Source organism: Coenobita brevimanus, chromosome 4 (assembly GCF_032717465.1).
Source record: "Coenobita brevimanus isolate Jiangsu-jjx chromosome 4, ASM3271746v2, whole genome shotgun sequence".
NCBI classification, from domain to species: Eukaryota; Metazoa; Arthropoda; class Malacostraca; order Decapoda; family Coenobitidae; genus Coenobita; species Coenobita brevimanus.
The window spans coordinates 32,774,006-32,799,676 of record NC_136957.1 but is presented as its reverse complement, the minus strand read 5'-3'; the positions used below and the strand labels follow the sequence as shown (position 1 = coordinate 32,799,676).

General features: G+C 42.8%; 1 protein-coding gene across 1 annotated transcript in view; it reads right to left on the bottom strand.

Moving 5' to 3' along the window:
* LOC145396521 (uncharacterized) overlaps positions 1–25,671 on the bottom strand; it is an 81,829-nt gene that overhangs the window by 27,448 nt on the left and 28,710 nt on the right. Inside the window, exons 7-11 of the mRNA XM_080269901.1 lie at positions 25,293–25,366; positions 13,962–14,030; positions 12,546–12,573; positions 9,901–9,978; positions 2,946–3,149 (exon numbers count right to left, since the gene is read on the bottom strand). Coding sequence (XP_080126027.1) covers positions 2,946–3,149; positions 9,901–9,978; positions 12,546–12,573; positions 13,962–14,030; positions 25,293–25,366 — 453 coding nt within the window. The remainder of the gene's footprint in view (positions 1–2,945; positions 3,150–9,900; positions 9,979–12,545; positions 12,574–13,961; positions 14,031–25,292; positions 25,367–25,671) is intronic.

Sequence of the window (25,671 nt, the reverse complement as noted above, 5' to 3'; positions counted from 1 at the left end):
TGCCTAACCGTATCAATGAGGATTCTACCATATATTTTTCCAGTCACACTAAGAAGGCAAATACTCCTATGGTTACCACATACTTCTCGCTCCCTTTTTACTTTGTATAAAGGAACAATTATACCCGATTTCCAGTCCTCTGGAACCCTTCCCTCTTCCCAAGCCAATCTACACAACTTCCATATCCACTCCACAACAATCTCACCCCCATACATCAGCATTTCACCACACACTCCATCAATTCCTGGGGCCTTTCCCATCTTGATCTTCATTGCTTCCACTACTTCCGCCCTACTGATCTCTTCCTCCTTCCACTCATCTCCTCTTCTCCCAGCCATTCCCCAACCACTTACACTCGCACTGCTCTCTCTCTACATTCAACAAATCCTCAAAGTGCTCCTTCCATCTCCTCAATTTCTCTGTCTTCTCCACCACCAATCTATTATTCCTATCTTCACTCCCCTACTATTTCCCCTTTCAACTGCCTTACTTTCTTTACCTCCTTCCAAAACAATTTCTTACTCTCCCTCCATTTCACACTCAGATTCCTCCCAAACTCTTCATCCACTTTCTTCTTACTCTCCTTCACCAGTCTCTTCACCTCCCTTCTCCTGCTCACATATACCTCTCTCTTCTCTCTCTCATCTTCTCCCCTACCTCTACTTGCTAGCCATTCACTATATGCCTTCTTCTTTTGTTCCACAGCTCGTTTCACCTCATCATTCCACCATGCTGTCCTTTGCACACCCTTGCATCTCCTCCTCATTCCACAAACCACCTCACACGCTGCGCCTATCTCTTCCGTGACTATCTTACATACATCTTCCATCCCTTCCATCTGCTTTAACTCATACCTTCCCAATCTTTCTTCCACTATGCTCTTTTAGTCTGCCGTTTTCTCACTATCTTGATCTGCCATTTTCTCACTATCTTGCAGCTTCTCCACTTTTCTCACAGGAGCTGTTTCCTCCTGTCTTCCCCTTCATCTCTTCAACCATTTTCTTTGCAGCTTTACCTTGGCCATCACTAAGTGCTGGTCCAAGACTCCATTCCCCCACTCTCTCCACATTCTTGCATCCAACACTTGTCTTCTCATTCGCTCATCCACACACACATAGTCTATCATTGCCTTTCATTCAACAAGTTCACCATCCATCCTCCTCATTACTCTCCATGTATACCGGTGGATCATCTTATGCCGAAAGTAGGTGTTGGCTATTGCCAACCCCTTACCAGCACAGATGTCCACCAAAGCACTACCATTCCCATCTACTTCAGCTGGCACACCCCACTGACCAACCACTCCATCCACTCCTACATTTCCAACTTTGCCATTCATGTCTCCAATCAAAACCAATCTCTCGCTCCTCTCAAATTTGTCCATACATGCTTCTACACTTGTCCAAATCTCATCATTCACTCTTGCCACTTGGTCCTCTGTCGGCACATACACACATACAATCGCCCACGCTTGTATACCTACTTTCATCCTCACCTATACAATCCTTGCACCCACTGTTCCATACTCTCTTATATACTCCTTCCACCTCTTGCATATCATCAGACATATTCCCTCTCTTGCCCTCTCATTCTCATTAACTCCCACACATACCTAAATCATATTCCCACTCTCTCACCCTTTCACCTTTCCATTTAGTTTCAGTCAATCCACATATATCCACTCTTGCATCCTCAAGCACCTGAACAATCTCTCTCTCTTTCACTTCATCATTTACTCCAGTGTTACGCTACACTTAATTCTTTGCACTGTGAGTTATAATTGTTTAACACTGCACATTCTGTTCTTAATTGCACCACGCCAGTTTTAACCACCAGTTTCAACCGTCACTTTGCACTCCACACTTAATCCTTTTCACTCTTAATTCTAATTTCTTAACACTGCACAACACTGTAAAATCTCATGTGGTGTAGTGGCGAGGTATTGCAGTTTATTCATTGTTTATTCACAAAAATGAGCACGTGCGGCATCCATTGCGATGAACGTTTTCTCTGGACGATGGTTAGGCAGTAACTGGGGACAGGGTTGCCAGATCTGAGCTCAGCCATATTACCAAACTCCTCAATTTTCATTACCAAATTCAACTTTTCATTGCCAAATTCTTAAAGGAAGCATTTATTCTTCACTAATTATATGTACAAATGGAAGTAATCACTCTCCTTATAATCAGCAGCATGTTTATTTTTGCACAATGAATGCTAGCAGATTAATGAAAGAGAGCAGACAGTCCACCGTCTCCATTCTCTATATCTTCATACATGTGAAAAATCTGTTTGGTAATGGATCATGCTGATTCACTATCAAAGGAACTTTTCAAAACCAAATTGGCCCACATTTGGTAATGAAAAATACCAAATGGCAACCCTGACTGGGGAGGGGGGAGGAAGGAAGGGGTGAAGGGGCCTTGGTGTAAACAGTTGTTCGGCGCTGCGTGGCGCCATGCGGCAATTTCAAATTACGGACGGGAAAAAATTTGGATTATGGGGGGATTTTTTTTTTTTTTTTTTTTTTTTTTTTCCTGGTTCCAAAGGTCTAGGCCCACAATGTCTGGTAAGTGGGGAGTCCGGAAAGTAGGCGTCCGGATAGTACAGGGATTACTGTACTTTCTGAAACATTCATTTCCTTCTCATCCAAGCCATCCATTCCAAATGGTTTCTGAGGCAGCAGATACAACAGATAAATAGACAGAGAGATAGACTGATGGAGTATATACTATACAAAGATACATGAATAAGTAAATAAAGTCAATGTACTTAATGAGGCCATCATTCTCCTACTGGCACCATGTCTCACCCTGGTCATCCACCTAAAACAGACACAGACACATGGATAGATACACAGATAGATGGATAAATAGATAAACAGACAGGCAGGAAGACATATAAACAGATGGATAAATAAATAAATAGACAGCAGATGTACTCACAGAGGCGTTCATTCTCCTTCTGGTACCATGCCTCATCCAGGTCATCCGTCCACACTGGTTTCCGAGGAAGTCCATTCTTATCCAAGCGGATGTTTTTGCTGGCATCCTTATTTTCTTCATCCTGCTTCCGCTCCATATCTCCCTCCTTCCCTCCGCTCACAGACTCACCCTCATCCTCACCTTCAAGAGTTTCTGCCTCAGCCACTGTAGAAAACACCACCATCACTGTCATCATCATCAGTCATCATCATTGCCATTATCATCAACCAATCCCAACTTTGTCCTTTACTTAATCCTGCCTAGCCTAGCCTAACCTAACCTAACCTATTCTAAACTAAACTAAACTAACCTAATGTATCTATCTATCTAGACACCAAGGCTGCTTCCTCCAAAGAAAGGAAGGTAGCCGAGACAGGATGACACACTCCCAATTTACTCATCCACACACATATTTATTCGTATCTAAGCCCCAAAGGGAGAAGGGACAGATCCTCACTGCACCACACTACAAAAGGGTCAACTGCACACAGCAATCAATGATATCTGCAGCAAGGACTGACAGCAGAGCTGTCTGCCACATCATAATGGACACATCCCCTTCCCTGCACCTGACCTGATCAGCTGATCAGACCAAATGCAGGAGAATATCCCCTCAGGGCCGCATCACCATTTATCCATTCACAGTTTCTCTCTGATCATTCCTATCACGTGCAGCCACTCTTCCTTGCTCAACAGACATCCTTCTTGCAGTTAACATTCTCTTCACACTGTCAATCCATCCTATTCATGGTCTTCCTCTCAGCCTTACACCTCTCACATCCAATCCAGTTATCTTTTTCACTAATTGTTCTTCATCCATTCTTTCCATATGCCCAAATCATCACAACACTCTCTGCTCAACTCGATCAGCCATCTCCTGCATAACTCCAGTTCTCCTTCACACTTCATCATTTCTCACTCGATCCATACGAGTCGCCCCACACATACTCCTCAGACACCTCATCTCCAGTACATTCAAACTTTCCCTCTCTGCTACACTGATATTCTATGTTTCAGCCCCATATAATGCAGTTGGTACCACTACACCCTCATACAGCCTTCTCTTTACATCCATTCTAAGCAAACGACATCTAAACACTTTTTTCACTCTTCCCACCAGCTTTCCTACTTCATTCATTCTGAACTTCACTTCTACATCTTTTCTTCCACCCACAGCAACATGTGACCCTAAATACTAAAAACACTCTACCTCTTCAAGCAAACCCACCATTCAAAACTACAGTATATTCATCCTCCTACCATCTACCAACCTTGTACATTTCATCACTTTACTCTTATTTTCATTTACTCTCAATTTCCTCTTTTCACACATCCTTCCAAACTCCTCTACCAACTGTCTCAATCTCTCCTCCAAATCAGCCACCAGTGCAGTATCATCCACAAACAGCAGCTGATTCAGATTCCACTCTCTACCATCGCCATTCACTAGACTCAAACCTGCACCTAACGTTCTCACATTCACCTCCTGCACCTAACATTCTCACATTCACCTCCCTTACAACATCATCCATATAAATGCTGAACAACCAAGGTGACATCACACAGTCCTGCCGCAGCCCCACACTTACGGGAAACCAAGCACTTACGGTATTTCCCACTCTTACACAAGCACTACTATTTACATAAAAACTTTTTACTCTTTTCAACAACCTACCATCAAGTCCATACAACCTCAAAAGTCCACAAATCCTCCCTATCAATTCTATCATACGCTTTCTCTAAATCTATGAATGCCCAAAACACATCCTTACCTTTCAACAAATACTTTTCACAAATCTGTCTCAAAGCAAACATCTGATCCACGCATCCCCTCACCCTCCTAAAGCCACCCTGCTCATCATCAATCACTCCCTCTGTAACCTCTCTAACTCTCTCAATTAACACTCTACCATACACCTTACCTACAACACTAAACAGACTTATACCCCTAAAGCTAGTACACTCACACTTATCACCTTTACCTTTATACAACGGAACCATATAAACATTTGCCCAGTCAACTGACATCATACCGCTCACTTCATCACTTTACTCTTATTTTCATTCACTCTCAATTTCCTCCTTTCACACACCCTTCCAAACTCCTCTACCACCTGTCTCAATCTCTCCTCAAAATCAGCCACCAGTGCAATATCATCCACAAACAGCAGTTGATTCAGATTCCACACTCTACCATCACCGTTCACTAGACTCAAACCTGCACCTAAAATTCTCACATACATCTCCCTTACAACACCATCCATATAAATATTAAACAACCAAGGCGACATCACACATTCCTACCGTAGCCCCACTCTTACGGGAAACCAACCACTAATTCCCACTCTTACACACGCTCCAATATTTACATAAAAACTTTTTACTCTTTTTAACAACCTACCATCAAGTTCATACAATCTCAAAACAATCCACAAAGCCTCCCTGTCAATTATATCGTACACTTTCTCTAAATCCATGAATGCCCAAAACACATCCTTATCATTCAACAAATACTTTTCACACACTTGTCTCACAGCAAACACCTGATCCATGCATCCTCTCCCCCTTCTAGAGCCACACTGCTCATCACCAGTCACTCCCTCTGTACCCTCTCTAACTCTCTTAATTAACACTCTACCATTCACTTTACCTAAAACACTCAACAGACTTATATCCCTAAAGCTAGTACATTCATGCTTACCACCCTTACCTTTATACAACGGATCCACATAAGCACTTGCCCAGTCAACTGGCACCATACCACTCACAAAACACACATTAAGCAATCTTACTAAACACTCAACAACAGTTGCTCCACCACTTTCAGGCATTCCACAGCACACCCATCCATACCTGCAACTTTCCCTGCTTTCATCTCCTTTACTGCCTCCTGCACTTCCTCCAGTGTAATCAAAGAATCATTCAACTCCCCCAACACATCTATTCCTTGCACCCTTCCATTTGCCACAGTCTCAGTCTCCCTTTCCTCCTCTACATTTAACAATCTTTCAAAATGCTCCATTCATCTCTTCCTTACTGCATCCATCTCAACATCTTTGCATCCTCTGCTTTTACTCACACCTCCTTCCCAGACTCTCCCTTTCACACCCTTTTCACCTCCTTCCACATCATTTTCTTATTCTGTTGAAAATTCTCAGTCAACCACCTACCCCACTTCTCATCTGCTGCCACGTTAGCAAATATGCACAGCCCTTCTCGTCCTATTCCTCTTTTCCTTATACCTCTCATATGACGCCTCATCCTTCCTCTGCAGGCACACTTCATATGCACGTCGCTTCTCAGCCACAACCATACTTACTTCCTCACACCACCATTCCTTCCCTTTCTTACACCACCACCAATTCGTCTCACACTATACACCTCTTCTGCATGCCCCACCACAACACTCTTAAACAACTGCCATTCCTCCTCCACACTTCCATTTTCCTGATCTTTCACTGCATTTCACTCATCTTCCAACTTCTGATATTCTATCATTTTCTGTCTTTTATCCAATTCACTCACTTTTAATACCTCCCTGCCACATCTAACTCTCCTAGTTCTCACCCACCTCATACCTATTCTCAACTTTCCCTCCACCATTTAGTGGTCTGGCATACCTCCACCCTCCACTCTCAAAACTCTCACATCCAACAATCTTCCTCTTACATTCCTAGACACAACAGAATAGTCCTAATATGTCAGTCCACAACAAATTAAAATAATATAATCTAGTATAATCTACAAATGAAACTAACCCAACATAACCAAATATAACCAAGCTTTACCTTACCATAGCTAATGCAACCCAATTCCACCTCATCCTACCAATTCCCACCCAATCTGACCAACCCAGTCTAATCTAACCTACATTAATCCAACCCAATCCATCCCTCCATGCACAAAGCCATCTACATTATTCTCCTTCTCTTTCTGCAGTAAAAATATCATGATTAACCAATCCCACCTTCACATACAAATGAAGTACAGTAAAACCTCGATATAACGGACTTCAATAGACCGGAATTCGCTTTTATTGGACTCGCTTTATATCGGAAAAAGTCTGATAAAGCCAAAAACAGTCCGCACTGCCTGACCACTTCAGCTACGTTCACCATGATAAGATAAATAAAAGACATATTTATCAGTGTACAGTACAGTATTATTATATATACCTGTATTATACCATTTAATTAATGTAGTGAAGTTATAACACAGTACTGTACCACAACGGTAGTCAAAACAGTTTAAAAATCATTCATGCGATCCTGACTAATGTCTGATATATCGGAAAAAGTCCGGATTAGCAGGGGGAAGTCCGTCAGAATTTCACATTTTCCGGAATGGTCTGAACCCCAATTAGTCCGTTTTAGTGAGGTCTTACTGTATTAGCAGTTGTTCTAGTGTCTGACATTTTTTTCCACATTGGAGCATGTCTCTTGCTACTGCACACATTATATATTCATATTTAGAGAAAATGTGTTGTAGCGTTGAGATAAGAATCCAAATGCTTCTTTAGTGTAGTGTGGTGTGAGAATGAAATGAGCGCTAGACTTGCAAAGCCCAGCATTTTCTATCATAAACAACGAGGGTAAAGGGAAGGCGATAGAGAAATATGAATTGTATATATGTTTAAAGTCTTGGGGGAAATATTTACCCTGTTGGTATATTTTAATGTAATCAATACTACTTTATTGAGGTGTATAATGTGCATGGTAAAGTTGTGATGCTTCTATTCATGTATAAATCCCAGTTGTCTGTGGGGTTTGGCACCTCTGTATTTATGCTGACCTCAGGGCCACTCTCAGTGGGGGGAAGCCGGACAGATAGGGAGAACGCACTTATCATTCAAACGAGAGGGACGTATTTACTCTGGGCTCTCTCTGTGTCGCAGTTGTATCTTTCTGTGGCCAATGGAGAAAGATAAATCTGCTCAGTTTTCTGTCACCTGCACACGCTACCTCTACCATTCCTTCAACAGGATCTACACCGATTCCCACCATCTCTTGTGTGGATGAAGACATTTGGTGGAGAGAGTTGGCCGGAAGTGACTTCGACCAGGCGGAACGTTACAGCTTGATACCCTTGCTTGGAACAGTGCAGTCATGTCTAAGCTGATGTATAAATTGGTGATCAGCTGTGGAGTTCCAATAAGCTGATATATTAGTGACTAGTTGAGGAACTCCTACAAGCCAATACACAATAACAGTAGCAGTATTAGTAGTAGTAGTGTAGTGTAGTGTAGTGTAGTGTAGTGTAGTGTAGTGTAGTGTAGTGTAGTGTACTATAGTATTAGTATAGTATAGTACAGTATTGTTTAGTATAGTATAGTATAGTATAGCACAGTATATTATAGTATTAGTATAGTATAGTATAGTACAGTACAGTACAGTACAGTATAGTTTAGTACAATATAGTATAGTACAGCATATTATGGTACTAGTAGTAGTAGTAGTACAGTAAGACTTCACAATAATGGACTAATTGGGACCCAAGCCATTCCGAAAAATGAGAAATTCTGATAAAGCAATGTCCAGACTTCTCCCTGCTAACCCAGACTTTTTCTGATATATCAGACATTAGTCCAGATCGCATGAAAGGTTTTTAAACTGTTTTGACTACCATTGCCGTACTGTACTTTGTTATAAATTCACTACTTTAATCAAATGGTATAATATATATAATAATACTGTACTGTACACTGATAAACATGACTTTTTTTTTTTTTTTTAATGCAAGAAAGTAGGAACCAAAGGCGAGAGGCCCACAAACTGTTCCTACCAAGAAAAAAATAAAAATACAAAAGAGAGCCAAATTCAAGATCTGTTCATTTCAAGATGCCTGGACACACTGCATTTGAAAGACTGGAGATCATAGGAAGTAGGAAATACAGACAAAGGGAGACAGTTTCAGGGTTGACCTGTTGCATAAATGAAGGACTGGGAATAACAGTTAACTCTTGCATTAGAGAGTTGAACAGAATAAGGATGAGAGTTTGTTGCTAGACAGGTGTTACACACCAGTCGCACAGGTGGAGGAATGCAAGCAGACAGTTCAGAGGAGCAGTGACCATTGAAGTAGCGACAGAAAAGAGACAAAGATGCAACAGTGCAGCGAAGAGACAGAGGTTGAAGGGAGTCAGTAAGAGGAGGGAGTTAATGAAATGAAAAGCCTTTGACTCCACCCGACTGAGAAGAGCTGTATGTGGGGAGCCTCCCCACACGAGAGTTGTACTCTGAACAGGAGCGAATAAAACCCGTATATAAAGTCAACAACTGTGCAGGGGCTAAGAAGGTACAGAGTCAGCTTAGCACACCCAATCTCTTGGAAGCAGATTTTACATGAGATGCAATATGATCTTTCCAAGATAAGTTCCAAGTGAATGAGACCCCAAGCATGTTCAAGGATGATGAAGGATTGAGCTGAATATTATTGTTGTGAACACAGCTGAAGTCGACAGGCAGTCCGGACTGCTTCTGGCTTTATCGGACTTTTTCTGAAGTATAGGAATTCAGTCTGGTAGCTCCTCGATTCTGATAAAAGCAAATTCCAGTCTATTGAAGTCCGTTATATTGAGGTTTTAATGTAGCTGTAATAGTAGCTGTAGTAGTGGTAATACTGTAGTAGTAGTTGGTAGTACTGTAGTAGTAGCAGTTGTAGTAGTAATAGTAGTAGAAGCAGTAGTGCTAATAGTTACACCCCTCAGTTTATTTGAAACAAGAGCCCTGTGAACTGCTGGCTGAAGCTGTCCTCCTCCAGATGCCCACCATCCTCCTTTAGGCAAACAGGGAGGGAGTCGAGGAATATTTGTATAACCAGACAGTGAAAATGTAGTTACATCAATGTCAACACATGAAGGCATCCCTCTCCAGATCTTCACCAAATAGCTATGAGAGAGAGAGAGAGAGAGACTCACGTTTGTTTTTCTGCTTCTTAAGGTACTCAGTCATAAAGAGAAGAGTCAGATTGTGGTTGTCTTGGAGAATGCCATTATCTGTGAATATAAAATTATTATCATTATTATTATTACTATTATTATTTTTATTATCATTCCTATCAATACCATTATAATCACCACTAATATAGTCATTACCACAATCATTATCATTATTAGCACTACTGTTATCATTATCATCATTATCATAATCCCTATCCTCATCCTCATCATAATCTATCTATCTATCTATCTACTGCCAGACGCCTTAATCCCGTACAGGGTGGCCACAAACAAATCGCCTCCACATCGCCCTGTCTCCCACCATTTCACTGCCCTGCTCCCAACTCACACCCCCCTCTCTCATATACCTCTCCACCCCTTCCCTCCATCTCATCCTCGGCCTCCCCCTCCCTCTCCCCCCCTCCACCTCACTCACATAAACTCTCTTCAGCAGTCTCTCACCCTCCATCCTCTCCACATGCCCAGACCACCTCGGTGTGTTCCTCCTAACATTTCCTATCACATCCTCATCATAATCACTGCCACTATAATTGCTACTCTCATCATTACTAAAATCATCATCCCTATCATTATCCTCATCATTACTGCCATCACCATCCCTATCATTATCCTCATCATAATCACCACCACCATCATTATCACTATCCTCATAGGCCTAGCCATCTATATATACTATCACTGTGATAGCTGTATTTTTCTTTACACACGTCATCATCACCATCATCCAGACCTCCTTTCCCACCCTAGGGCAGGGTGAGGAGTAGCAAGTCCAGACAGCCTAAGTTTGCCCAATCCAATGCCCCACACTTCCATTCACTTATCATTCAAGCTCCCGGAATCCTGGCTCTATCTGATACACCAAATGTATTCACCACAGTCAGTAGCTTCACATAAACGTATCCAAGAAAGTCAATCCGGACGCTGTCACGTTAAAAAGGGGTGCCAAATACTATCTATCTATCTATTGCCAGACTCCTCAATCCCGTTTGGGGTGGCCACAAACAAATCGCCTCCAAGTCGCCCTGTCCCCCGCCATTTCACTCCCCTGCTCCCAACTCACACCCCCCTCTCTCATATACCTCTCCACCCCATCTCTCCACCTCATCCTCGGCCTCCCCCTCCCTCTTCCCCCCTCCACCTCACTCACATACACTCTCTTCGTCAGTCTTTGACCCTCCATCCTCTCCACATGGCCAAACCACCTCGGTGTGTTCCTCATAACGCTTCCTATCACATCCACATCAACACCACAACGCTCCTTTATATCCTCATTCGTCAGCCTGTCTCTCCATGTGACTCCACAGGCTCCTCTTAAATAACTCATTTCCACGGCTCTCACTCTTGACTTGTGTCCTTCCAACAACGTCCAAGCTTCACTTCCATACGTTAGAGTTGGTATCACAATACTGTCGTGTAGTAACTTTTTCACTTCCATGCTCACTTCCCTGTTTCTTATCACTGCTTTCAAAGAACCAGCAACCTTTCTTCCCTGCTGTAACCTTTCAAGCACTTCACCCTCCAAACCTCCATCCTTACTCATCACACTACCCAAGTACTTAAACATACTCACATTTTCCAATTCCCCACCATCCAACCTCGCTGTACATTCACTGACTTCACCTCTCTTAAAGACCATCACTTTACTCTTCCCTACATTCACCTTTAGATTCCGTTTCTTACACACTCTCTCAAACTCATCCACCAAGCCTTGCAGCTCCCCTTCGTCTTCACTCAACAACACGGTATCATCTGCAAACAACAGTACAGGGAGTTTCCAAACACTATCCTCTCTCACCAGGGCCACTCCAACATCCACTACCCTACCTTGTTCCTCTTTTATTATCCCATCCATGTACAGATTGAACAACCATGGAGACATGACACATCCCTGTTTCAACCCAACTTTCAAAGAGAAAAATTCACTTAGTTCACCATCCACATGCACTGCAGCCTTCGCACCATCGTACATACTCTTCACAGCATTCAACAACTTCCCATCTATTCCATATATTCTTAACACTTTCCACAATCCTAGTCTATCCACCCTGTCATATGCTTTCTCCATGCATTTGATCATGCATTTCCTCTCACAACATTCACCCAGCCAGCTCGATCGCTTGTCATATGTCCTGCCAAATAAAGTCAATCATCATCATTCCCAGCCACATGTGGGATGAAGTCGAGCCCAGAAAGCCAGCAAAAGGGAAAAAATGATAAAGAATCAATGGGTCAAACTAAATATAGAGTGCTATCATCGTACAGTATCGTATTGTTTATAAAGGCTCTAACATGCTTGCATGTGTTGGCCTTATTCACCTTATGGTGGCTCTCCATGCTGCTCAATCTCTGGCAGCCTTCCTATTTAGTCCCTTATCCCTGAGGTCACACTCTATGACCTCATTCCAGGTCTTTTTTGGTCTGCCTCTCGCATCCCTACTCCCAATATTCACACTTCTCACTTTCCACATGTAACTGTATTCCTCCATCCTCTCACATGTTAACTGCTCCTAAATACTCTAAGCAACTCATTCCCATCTCAATTCCCAGCCTTGTCAACTTCCACAACTCTCATTCTTACACACCAACTTCCAAGGCAGTCTTACCTTTAATTTTCTCCTGCATGGTTCTCTTCTGCAAAAAAAATAAACAAATAAATAAACCAAATAAACAATTAAGTAATGGTTACTGGAGACATATGGTAGTGATATGCATAACCAGTATTAAAAAAAAAAAAAAAAAAAAAAAAAAAAAAAAAAAAAAAGCAACAGGCACTGACATTTTACTCCCTTTGACATATAGGGATCCTAGGCAATTAGAGTTCAGTGCATTTAAGGACACATGACCAGGCTAAAACAAATGTGGTCTTAACTGAGTAATAATGTTCAGCTGAGCTTTGTTAAGTAACCTGACACAGTAAAGTTTTTTTTTTTTTTTCTTTTTTTTTTTTTCTTTTTTTTTTTTTTGCCAATTCTGGGACCATTACCTATCTATCTATCTATAACCAGACACCTTAACCCCATCAGGGGTGTCCACAACCAAATCGCTCCATGGTGCCCTGTCTCCTGCCATTTCGCTGCCCTTCCCCCAATACCTACCACACAACATTAACACCAGACTATTTCCCAACCTCCCGCCACCTCCGGGGGATCAAACCTATCCAAGGCAATCACTATATGTGAGTTGACTGGCAGACCACTAAACAGACACAAAAATATGCAGCAAGTAAATACAGGCTGTCCCGGAATTAAACGGCATAACGTTAGGAAATGACATATCAGAAAACTCCATGCAAAAAAAATTATATGAACATGTGTCCAAATCTCAACAGTTCTCCTGAAGCAGCCGTGGCTCAGTGGGTTAGAGCGCTCTGCTCTGGTCAAAGGGTCGGTGGTTCGTTTCCACCCAAGGGGTATTGGTAGACATCAGGAAGGGCATCTGGTCATAAAGTGCTACACACTCCAAACCTAAGTCCTCTATCCAGAGGCAATGCCTTACCCCTCATCAAATAAAGGGGACACAGCGTATTTAAAAAAAAAAAGGGGGGGTGGTCTAACTCTCAATAATTCTGGAGCTACTGTTACTGATGACATTATGGACAAATTATAATTTTCGCCCATAATGTCATCAGTAACTGCAGCTCTGTAATGGATGATTTAGACAAAGCTTCATATAACATTTTTTGCCTAGAATCCCCCCAATTATTCATTTCCCAATGGACACCTCCCAATGGACACCCTCTACATCACAAATAAATGCCTCCGTTATGTGTTACTTTAACTGAAACAACTATAAACCACTGAATCCAGCTGGCATACTCCTTAGTTTCCTTTTCTTACTTCCGGACAATATTACTGAGCTCAGGAAAGGCCCTTCACAATGATGGAAGTAATGCAGCTTAAGTCTAACTCTGGCTCAAAAAGTCACTCCTTGGGTGGTACAACTTGCATTCCACTGGGTTAACCTTCTGTTGACTTGGGGCCACCACAACCATAACAACTGCATACACACATACAACCAACCTTGGCATGTTTGGTGCCGCTACAGTGAATTTCTAGTGTCTTCCTTGATTTCACCACCACAAAACAAAGCTGAAATGAAAAACAGTGAATGATGAATTACAAATTACAATACTTCAAAAGCATTTACTACTCAGAACACTTAAGCTACAGAACAACACAAAATTATTCTCGTTAAAGGTAGAGAACTATACTCAGTTTTTATTATCAAGGCAAAGATGCACTTGACAGATTAGTGATTATTGGCTGAATGCACCATTACTTCATAATCTAGCATTATTAACTGACAACAATTATCTGAGAGGGAAATTTGAGTTAGTAAATATTTTTTGGACATGTTGCATTCAGCCAATCATCAACAACCTGTCAAGTGCATCTTCGCCTCAATAAAAAAAAATGGAGTATAGAGCTTTTGAGAAGCAAAAGACCAGATGATTATCATTATTATTAAAGATAAAGGTGGGGTCTGATGCCACAGGGCACTTAGTCACAGTGCTCATCTCTAACATATGAGGCAACTGCATCTCCACTTATCTCCCCTAGGTGTTAACCACGGTACTCATTTTACCTACTTAGCCACAACATGTGGATGGAAACCTGAAATGAGTGATGCCATCACCAGGAATCAAACCCTGGTGCTAATATGCCAGCAGCTTCACAATTAGCAATAGTCAGCCACTGAAGATGAGTGGTTAACAAAGTCAGAAGCTGCTATATTTACTAAATTTCCTATTACTCACCACCAACCGCAATGTACAGCCATGAGCAACAGGTCACTGACAATCATTCAATGTTAATTTGTCCTTCCTTCCTAATAGGTCATTCCTCCTGAAATGACAAAGTAGCCTTCCTTTTCATATTCCTTTGCTGTGTGTTTTCTATTACTATCACACACACACATACACACACACACACACACACAAACACAAAACTCGTGTAACGACTTACACTCCCACAGCCAGCAAAGAAAAGTGTCAGATAATTATCGCTCGTGGTTGTACTGGCATCATCCTTCTCTGTTTTACCCTCTCCTGCACTTTATCCTCTAAACTCCCAGTCCTTCTCATCACATTACCTTAATATCTGGATACGCTCATGTTCTCATATCCTGACTATTCATCCATCTCTTATTCAACCATTCTTTATCCCATCATGAGCACAGGGGCACGGGGTTGGGCTATTAGTCCCAACATGAAGCAAGGGTGACCTTAGAAACATTATGTGAGTAATAAATCTAAACCTACTTAGAAATTCTTATAGGCCCCACTAAATTGGAGCACCTTAACCCACTCGACCACTAAGCATCACTCGATTATATGGTTACCACTCTACATTGTAAACGTTTACCGGGTTACAAGAAACTACAGGCAGGTCCCGTTATATGAGCATCCACTACACAAGAAACCGATGATACAAGAATGGGCAATTTAGATCCAAATTTGGTGATGCAAACACAGAAATCTCATGTTCCTCTGGGGTCAGTTAACCTAACCCTATTTTTCCCATAAGTTACATACTTTTTAAAAACAAGTTTTCACTATCCATTTTTCACTTCGTCATATGCCTCTCCCTTCTGCCTGTGGGTGACTCTACGCTGAGTGACAAGCCAAATGATTTCCTGTACACCAGGGAACCATTTACTACGCTGGGTGGTAACCATATAACCAAATTTTGGCGCCTGGTGGTTTAGTGGGTAATTATTGTGCTCCAGTCGGATTGAACCGGTGAAGGTTTATATCCAAGGGGTGATTGGGGTTTAATGCTCATGTAATGCCACTCAGGGATGAGTGAGGCTGGTCACTCTCATCTTAAATGTCAGGAACTATTGCCAACCCCAGGCTTCTACGCTCCTCATGGGGCAACGTAGGATTGGATGATGGATGGATGGATAAATAAGTTTCCATTATCTAAGCAGTCCCCCACTAACATCCCACTCATATAATGGGACCAGCCTGTACTCAGTGTAGAACCACCTGAAGGCAGCACTAAATCTTGAGTAAATGGTGAGTGCACCATTTACCACACAGGAATTAACAACGATCTTCACAAAAACAGAACAGGGATTAACAACAATCTTCACAAAAACAGAACAGGGATTAACAACGATCTTCACAAAAACAGAACAGGAATTAACAACGATCTTCACAAAAACAGAACAGGAATTAACAACGATCTTCACAAAAACAGAACAGGGATTAACAACGATCTTCACAAAAACAGAAGAGTGACTCGGTGGTGGAATGAGGGTGTAGAAGCCGCAGTTAAGGAGAAAAGAAGCCTTTCTAGGAATGGAAGCAGGGTGGTGACAAAGAGGAATACTTGGTTGCCAAGCGGGCTAGAAAAGATGTTTACAGGGTGAAGTCTGAGTCACAGAGACTTTTACTTGATAACTTAAATCGTGTGGAAGGGAAGAATATGATTTTTAAGGCAGTAAATTGGATGAAGAGGGAAAACAGGGATATCATAAGTAAGCAGTGTGTGAAGAATGATGAAGGAAGGGTTGTGGTGAACAGTGGGGATATTAAAGACTCATGGAGAAAGCATTACAGCCAGTTGTTAAAGGAGGAGTTTGACTGGGACAGGGAAAGTTTGGAGCCAGCAGATCCAGTGTTTGACCATGGCCTTTGACTGATGCTGCTACTGTGAGCAGGGCAATAACCAGGATGCAGGTGGGGAAGGCAGCAGGTGTGTCTGGGTTAACTGCTGAAATGTTGAATGCCTCAGGACATATACTGTAGAGTGGGGTTAGTCACTGACCTGATAAATATCATTATACTGTATATGAGTGTGTTCTCCAAGATGACTAGCTGAAGAGTGTAATTGTAAATGTGTACAAGCAGAAGGGTGATGCCCTGGAAAGAGGAAATTATAGAGGTATAAAGCTTTTAGACCAGATAATGAAGGTAATGGAGAGAGTTCTAAAGGGTATGATTAGAGAAAGAGTGAATACTGATGATAAATAAAGGTGAGCGAAGTGAGTGCAAGAATCATCGTGGCATCGTTTACTGAGTGTGCTTGGAAAGGTATATGGAAGAATTATCATAGAGAAAGTCAGAGAGATATCAGAAGTCCTAGTGAGTGATGAACAGGGTGGCTTTAGGAGTGACAGAAAATGTGTGGATCAAATATTTGCAGTAAGACAGATAGTGGAGCTGGCTGGTGAGAAGGACTAACACGTGTTTGTGGCATTCACGGATCTGGAAAAAGCATACTAAAAAGCATACGACCAAGTAGACAGAGAAGGATTGTGGAAGGTTCTGCGTACGTACGGTGTAGATGGTAAGCTGCTAGGTGCCATCAAGTTTTTATGATGGTAGTGAAGCATGTGTAAGGGTAAACAGGGATCTAAGTGAATAGTTCATGATCGGTGTGGGTATGCGACAAGGCTGTGTTATGTCCCCATGGTTGTTCAATATATATATATATATATATATATATGGATGGGGTGATGAGAGAAGTAAAAGCACAAGTAATGGAGAGAGGGGATGGCATTGGTAATGAATAGTGATGTATGGAATATCTCAAATTTGTTGTATGCTGATGATGCAGCACTACTTGCAAATACTGGACAAGATCTTGACAGACTAGTGCAGAGTTTTGCTGATGCCTGTGAGCATTGTGTGTTGAGAGGAAATGTAGAGAAGTGTAAAATGATGGTTACTGAGACAAAAGGTGACTCCCAGTGTGATGTTACAGTGAATGGAGAGAGACAGGAATTGGTGAAAGAGTTCAAATACCTGGGTACAGTGATAGAAAAGAGAGGAAAATGTGCAAAAGAAGTGAAATGTAGAGTGACACAAGGAGGGAAAGTAGCTGGTGCAATGAAGGCCTTGATAAGAAACAGAGGCTTGAGTGTTGCAGCTGCACGAAGCTTACATGAAGGAGTGTCAGTGCCAACTTTAACATATGGACATGAGAATATGGCGTGACATGAAATGAAAAGTCAAGAGTGAAAGCAGTGGAGATGAGACTGCTAAGGAATGTATGCGGTGTCCAAAGAGTGGATACAATATGAAATACTGTGATTCATGAAAGATGTGGGGTGAAGAAGTCTGTGGACACCAGAACTGAAGAGAGTGTACTGAGATGGTATGGTCATGTGGAGAGAATGGATAACAACAGAGTAGTGAAAAAGGTATATCCGAGTGAATCTGAAGGCGGAAGGAGGCGAGGTAGGCCATGGTGAAGGTAGAGGGATATGGTGGATAAGTGTGTGATGAAGAGAGGTTTGAAAGTCGTTTAGGCTAGGGGACTGACAAGAGATCGAGCTGGCTGGATAAATATTGTAAGGAAAAGTGCATGATCAGGGATTTTGCACCCCATTTTAACCAAACAGTGTTCGTATTTACTCCATTGGATAGGTTTGTGTGAAGCCATAGAATGTGGTGAATGTTTTTGTTGCATCAGATAGAGCCAGGATTCCAGGGCCTTGAATGGCGGGTGAATGGAAGCATGGCCCATTGGATTGGGCAAAATTGGGCTGTCTGGATGTTGTGCTACTCCTCATCCTGCCCTAGTGTGGGAAAGAAAGTCTGGATGATGATGATGATGATGATGATGTGAATATTGATGAGATGCAGTTTGGCTTTATGCCACGCACAGGGACCACTGATGCCATATTCACTGTTCGACAGCTTCAGGAAAAATATTTAAGAAAAGGAAACTGCACTTAGTTTTTGTTGATTTGAAGAAGGCCTTTGACAGAGACCCTAGAGAAGTGGTAAAGTAGGCAATGAGAAAATGAGGAGTGGCTGGTAGGGTCATTATGGCCATGTATGTGGGTGCTCACACCCAGGAAAGGGTGAATGAAGATATGAGCGATGAGTTTTCCATGAATACTGGTGGGCATCAGGGGTCAGTCTTGAGCCCCTTGTAGTAGCTGTAGTACCGTAGTCGTTCCCTAGGCTGTCTGGTCGAACAGACCCAAGTCCGTAAGGAAGGCCATGACCGAGACAGGGCTTTCCCACAGAGCTCTCAAGGAGTGTATGCTGTGTTGTGAGCACAGGAGATTGTGTGGAGTGCAGTCTTCCACAATGTGGTTAATAGTACAGGGTACTGTGATGCATCCTGAATGGGCATCAGCGACTGTGTCATCCAGACTCTTCTGATAACTCAAAAGGATTGGATGATGCCCACATCTCAGCCTGGCCAGGTGGACCCTGTCCTCACGAGGGAGGTAGGATTCAGAATGGTGGATATCAGGAGGCCGTGTATGCAGCTATGTGTTGTCTCTGAGTGACTGAATGGAGCGGTGAGGGACTTGTGCATGAATATGCTTCTGGAAGCTGGTTTGAAGTGGGTGAGGAGGGAGAGTTGACAAAGTTTGTGTTGATATCGTGTGCTGCATGTTGTTTTCACATTCCTTGGTGAGTGTGGATGTGCTACCATGTAGTGTTGTGAATGGTGTGGGTTTGCAGAGGCTGCAGCAAGAATCTGGGTGCCTCTCACGTCTAGATGATCCTTGACTTTCAGGACACTGGTTTCTTGGTGTAGGTGGTTGGTAGGCATTGTAGCTGTGCAGCCTATGATTATTTTTAGGACCTTGTTCTGTATGGTCGTAGGGTGTTGTAGTGTGTTTTAATGCAGTTAGAAGCCCAAGCAGGGCTTGTGTAATTCAACACTGAATGTGCATATTGTCTATATATTGTTGTGGTGGTTTCTTTGTTGTGTCCAAATGTTGTATGGGCATGTGACCTCAGGGTGTTGAGTCTTGGTGTTAATTTATTTTTAATTTTTGCGACGTGTTGTTTAAATGACATTGATGTATGTTACACCAAGGATTTATGTGTGTGTGTGTGTGTGTGTGTGTGTGTGTGTGATGAGGTGTGGAATGTGACTGTGTTCTGCTGTCCAGTTTGTGAGAAGGGTTACTATAGATTTAGTTGGGGCTATATTGAGTGACTGTGGTGAACCATTCGTGTAGTGTGTTGAGGTAAGGTTGGAGGATGTGTGCGGCTGTGTTTGCATCTTGGTGTGAACATGTAAGTGTTCAGCCATCTGCATATGAAGCTATGTTATCTGTGGTGTGTGGGGTGTGGGTATGTCGTGCATGTATAGGTTAAAGAGGGTAGGGAACAAAACAGATCCTTGAGGGATGCTGTTTATGAAGTTTCTGATGTTCAAAGACTAACCAGCAAATGTTACATGTGCACTTCTGCCTGCTAAATAGTTTGCCAGCCATCTTTTGTGTTATTATGCATGTTTGTGTTGAATATTTTGTTTGTGAGGTTATGGCGGGGTATGGCATCAAAAGCTTTGCTAATGTCTGGTGTGACTAGGAGTGCTCTGTGTGGTGGCCTAGCTGCATTGATGCCATCAAAAACTCTTTGTATAAGGTCTGTAAGAAGAGTGTTTGTGGAGTGTAGCAGCCTGAAACCATGCTGTGATGGGGCTAGGGGAATGTGAGGCATTACTAACTGTAATACTAGTCGTTTGGTGACTTTGGAGGGGGTGCAGAGGAGTGTGATGGGGCAGTGTGAGGAAGGCAACATCGGGTCTTTGTTGGCTTTGGAGATAGTGATGATAGTACCATGCTTCCAGATGTTCAGTATTATGTTGTGTGCATAGCTGTGGTCTGATAAGTCGGTAAGTGCCTGTATGTCTTGTGGTCCAAGATGTTTAAGGTGTATGTTGCTTATGTTGTCTGGGCAACAGGCAGATGAGTGCTTAGGTTGCTAATGATGTGCTTTGTCTGGTTGTAAGTGAAGGATGTGATGTCTGGGTCTGTGGGGAACTGTCTCTTGCGTCAGATGACACGTGGGTCATCGCGATGAGGGTTTAGATGACTGACATATGAAAAGTGATTGATAAGAGTGTTTGCCTGTTGTTTGTATGATGGTATGGCATCTGTTGTTGTGATGACTGCATGTGATTGTGTAGGGTTGCTGTTGGAGAGTGTAATGCTGTTTAGTGTTTTGTAGAGTTTGCTGGTGTTTGTTTTGTAATTATGTTGTTTATCATGGTACTTGAAGCTCTCTCATGTGACTTCAGAAATGGACTCCAGTGGGAGATGTATGCAGATGATTTGGTGCTGACTGCAGAGAATGAAAGGGAGACGGAGGATTTAGGAAGTGAAGAGATGGTATGGGGCACAAGGGTTTTAGAGTATCCATCCATCCATCATCCAATCCTATGTTGCCCCATGAGGAGCACACGAGCCCAGGGCTAGGAAAGTTAGTCCTGACATTTAAGATGAGAGTGACCAGCCTCACTCATCCCTGAGTGGCATTACGTGACCAATAAACCCTAACCATTTCTTGAATATAAACCTTCACTGGCTCAATCCCACTGGAGTGCCATAATTACCCACTAAAGCACCAGGTGCCAAAATTTGGTTATATGGTTACCACCTACTGTGGTAAATGGTTTTCTGGTGTACAGGAAACCATCTGGCTTGTCACTCTGTGTAAAGTCACCCAGAGGCAGAAGTAAAAGGAAAGAATGAAGGAAAGAAAGACAGAAGAGGGAGTGTACAGTCACCCGTAGGCAGAAGGACAAAGAAAGAATGAAGGAAAGAAAGACAGAAGAGGATGGAAGGAAAGAAGCATGAAGGAAAGGAATGGGCAGACACCTGAGACCAGCACTACATCAAGTGAGTGAATGGTGAGTGCCCCCACCTACCACTAAATGCAGATAAAATCACTCGATGTAGTGCTGCTCTCAGGTGTCTGCCCTTTCCTCTCCATCCTTCATTCCTTCCTTTCTCTTCTGTCTTTTTTTCCTTCATTCTTTCCTTGTCCTTCTGCCTACGGGTGATTTTACACTCCCTCTTCTGTGTTTCTTTCCTTCATTCTTTCGTTTTCCTTCAGCCTGTGGGTGACTCTACACTGAGTGACAAGCCAAATGGTTTCATGTACACCAGGAAAGCATTTACTACGCTGGGTGGTAACCATATAACCAGATTTTGGCGCCTGGTGGTTTTAGTGGGTAATTATTGCACTCCAATCGGTTTGAGCAGGTGAAGGTTTATATCCAAGGGATGGCTGGGGTTGGCTGCTCATGTAACACCACTCAGGGATGAGTGAGATTGGATGATGGATGGATGGATGGATGGATGGTATCTAGGGCTGGGGGCGGTACAATACTGTCAAAGAGGGAAAGTGGCCATGTGTGATATGTCATAAGGGCGTGGGAAGTAATTCCATCTTGTGCGGTGTTTGTGGTAAGTGGGTGCATAAGAGATGTAGTGGTATTATGGGTAGACTAAGAGATAATGCTGATTTCATGTGTGCAGTGTGTTGGGGAGAGCATGTGGATATTGCCAGGCGTGAAAGGACTGAACTTGTTGGTGTGTCTCTTGAGTCTGTGGAAGAGTTTTGTTGTTTGGGAGACATGTTCTGTGCTGGAGGTGGTGCTGGAGCTAGCTCTGTGGCTAGAGTGAGGAGTGGTTGGAAGAAGGTCAGGGGGCTGTTGCCTCTTCTGACGCTGAGAGGGCTCTCCCTCCACACTAAGGGATCTTTGTATGCAGCATGTGTTAATGGTGTAATGGTGTATGGTAGTGAGACCTGGGCAGTAAGGGAAGAGGATATTCGTAGGTTCATATGTACAGAAACGGCAATGATTAGGTGGATGTGCAGTGTGTCACTGAGTGCAAGGCCTGGGGGGGCTAGGTTTATGATGGAAGAGTTGAGAGGTAGGATGGGACTGGAGTGTATTAGTGTTGTGATAAGGAGAGGTAGATTAAGATGGTTTGGGCATGTGGAGAGGATGGAGGATGAAAATTGGGTGCAGAAAGTGGGAGGCTGACCAAAAAAGACCTTGGCAAAGTTATTGAGTGTGACCTCAGGGTTCATTCATTCATCATCTGATCCTACATTGCCCCATGAGAAGTGTAGAAGCCTGGGGTTAGGCAAGTTGGTTCCAACATTTAAGATGAGAGTGACCAGCCTCACTCATCCCTGAGTGGCATTATGTGAGCAATAAACCCCAACAACCCTTTGGATATAAACCTTCACTGGCTCAATCCAACTGGAGCGCCGTAATTACCTACTAAACCACCAGGTGTCAAAATTTGGTTATAAAGTTAAAATCCAGCATAGCAGGTGGTTTCCTGGTGTACAGGAAACCATTTGGCTTGTCACTCAGTGTAGAGTTATCCACAGGCAGAAGGAAGAGGCAAGAATGAAGGAAAGAAAGACAGAAGAGAGAGTGTAAAGTTACCCGTAGGCAAAAGGATGAGGAAAGAACGGAGGAAAGAAAGACGGAAGAAGATGGAGGGAAAGAGGATGGGGGAGAGGAAAGGGCAGACACCTGAAAGCAGCACTACATCAGGGTTATGGGACTAAATAAGGAAGCTGCCAGAGATTGAGCAGCATGGAGAGCTGCCATTAGATGATCAAGGTCAATGCATGCAAGCATGTTGGAGCCTTCGAAAACAAAAACAAAAGGAAAACGAAAATGAGTCAGCCTCTGAGCCATCAGACTGTGGACTTAACTGCTTGAAGCCAAGTCTATCTATCTACCTATTACTAGATGCCTTAATCCCATAAAAGGTGGCCACAAACAAAATACCTCCATGTTGCCCTGTCCCCTGCCAATTCCCTGCCCTCCCCTCAACTTACACCCCTCCTCTCTCATATACCTCTGTACTCCATCCCTCCACCTCATCCTCAGTCTCTCCCTCCCTCTGTTCCCCTCCACCACACACACATATACTCTCCAAGTTAATCTCTCGCTCTCCACCTCTGAATCTAGGTGGACCTTTTCCAGTTACCTTTGATGCTACCAGCCTTCATATTCTAAAGAACTTATCAAATTTTATGTAACCCTTCCTGTCTGAAAAGTCTATCTTATACTGAGTATATTAATCAGAGGATGGCAAGAATAAATAGAAAAAGACATCCCTACACAGTGGAATAAAAATAATGGAGGTGACAAATAAGAAAGTGACATTTATTGAACTTTATGCACAACTCCACATGATAAAAATAAAAGTATTGTGATAGAATTTGTCCTACATGGAGAAAAGTTTATCTATCTACCAATCTGTAGTCTGATGCCATAATCCTGTAAGTGTTGGCCATTTGACTTTGAGTTAGTTGTTTTAAGGCGAGGGGCATACACCCTCCACCAACCCACTTGCTAACACGTAAGGAACACATATGGGTTGGTTATATTGTTACCACCCCTCACTGTAAACTGGTTTCCTGGCTTACAAGAAACTATTAGGTTTGTCACTCAATGTAAAGCCACCTGAAAAGGAAAGAAGAATAATAAAAAATTACAGGATAAATGGGAGAAATAAGAAAAGAGGAGGGTAGACACAGAAAGAGAACGAGAAAGGTGAAGGACGTACAGCAGTAGGCTGCACTACACCAAGTGAGTGGATGATGGCTGCTACCACCTACAATACATGTTAATTTATTCAGGAAATAATATAGCTTGGGCCAAACATGGATCTTGTCCGGGTAAGAAAACGATCCAAGTCTGACTGAAAGCACTGTATCTCCCCCATAAAACCACCACCAGACATAAACCCCTCAGAAACTACTCTATCCAGAGAGACACGAGTACACCTAGCCAGACTACAATGTGCTCATAACTCTTCTCTGTTACAACCATATCATTTACAAAGGTTCCACCACCCTTGCATGGCCTTGGTCACCTATTGGCACCCCTCCATGCTGATCAATCTCTGGCAGCTTCCCTATTCAGTCCCTTATCCCCAAGGTCACATTCTATTACCTTGTCCCAGGTCTTTTTCAGTCTGCTTCTCGCAACCTTATCCCCGACATTCACACTTCCCTGTTACAATACCAACATAAACTACAGCTAGCAAATAAACCACTTTGCCCACAATGCCATACAGTCCTGCACACCACATTCCAACACACGTCATACACCACACTATCACAACACAGAATACAACTCACAGTCCACTCTGCCCACAATGCAATACAGCCCCATCACACCACATCACACAGACTCACTTCATGCACCACAATAGCCCAGCACAGAACAGAATTCACAAACATTCCAATATGCCCACACTTCAATATAGCCAGCACAACACAGTTGCATCATGCACCCCAAATAACACAACTTAAAATACAGCTCACAAACTATGCACTGTGACCACACTGCAATACAGGCCCCCATATTATAACACATTTCACATGCACCACACTACCATGACAATGACACCCCTTCAATAACCCCAATAAAAAGACCTCTGGGAGCAGCCAAGCAAGGTGGCTAGTTTCCTGCAGTCCACTGGGTTCACATCCCTATAAGCCTGGGACTGCCACAACAAAACAACTTTCCTAAGTGTGTGTATTATTCTTCTATTTCAGCAAATCAGGTCAGAGTGACAACAATTTACAGAGGAAACTTTACCTGGCAGGTGTATATGAAGGACCCGTGGTTGTTCCTAAATGCCAGCGATACCACTCCTTCACCGAAGTCTTTGGCTGAAACAAGCAGCAGTAATTATTAACCTCACCACCACCTTCTGCAGCAGCACCACCATCATAACCATATTTTTAAATATTAAATGAGATGCACATGATCCACAAACAAGACAGCACAGAAGCACAGTTCACAGTATGCATGTATGTATATATATATGTGTACTGTCACATACATGGAAAGGATGTAGAGCAGTAGTTCTGTTGTCTTATTCTGCTACTGAGTTACTGTACAATAAATAATCTACAAAATGATGAATGTAGGTCAAGTTCACGTGAAACAACTATATACATATGAGGCGTCTAGC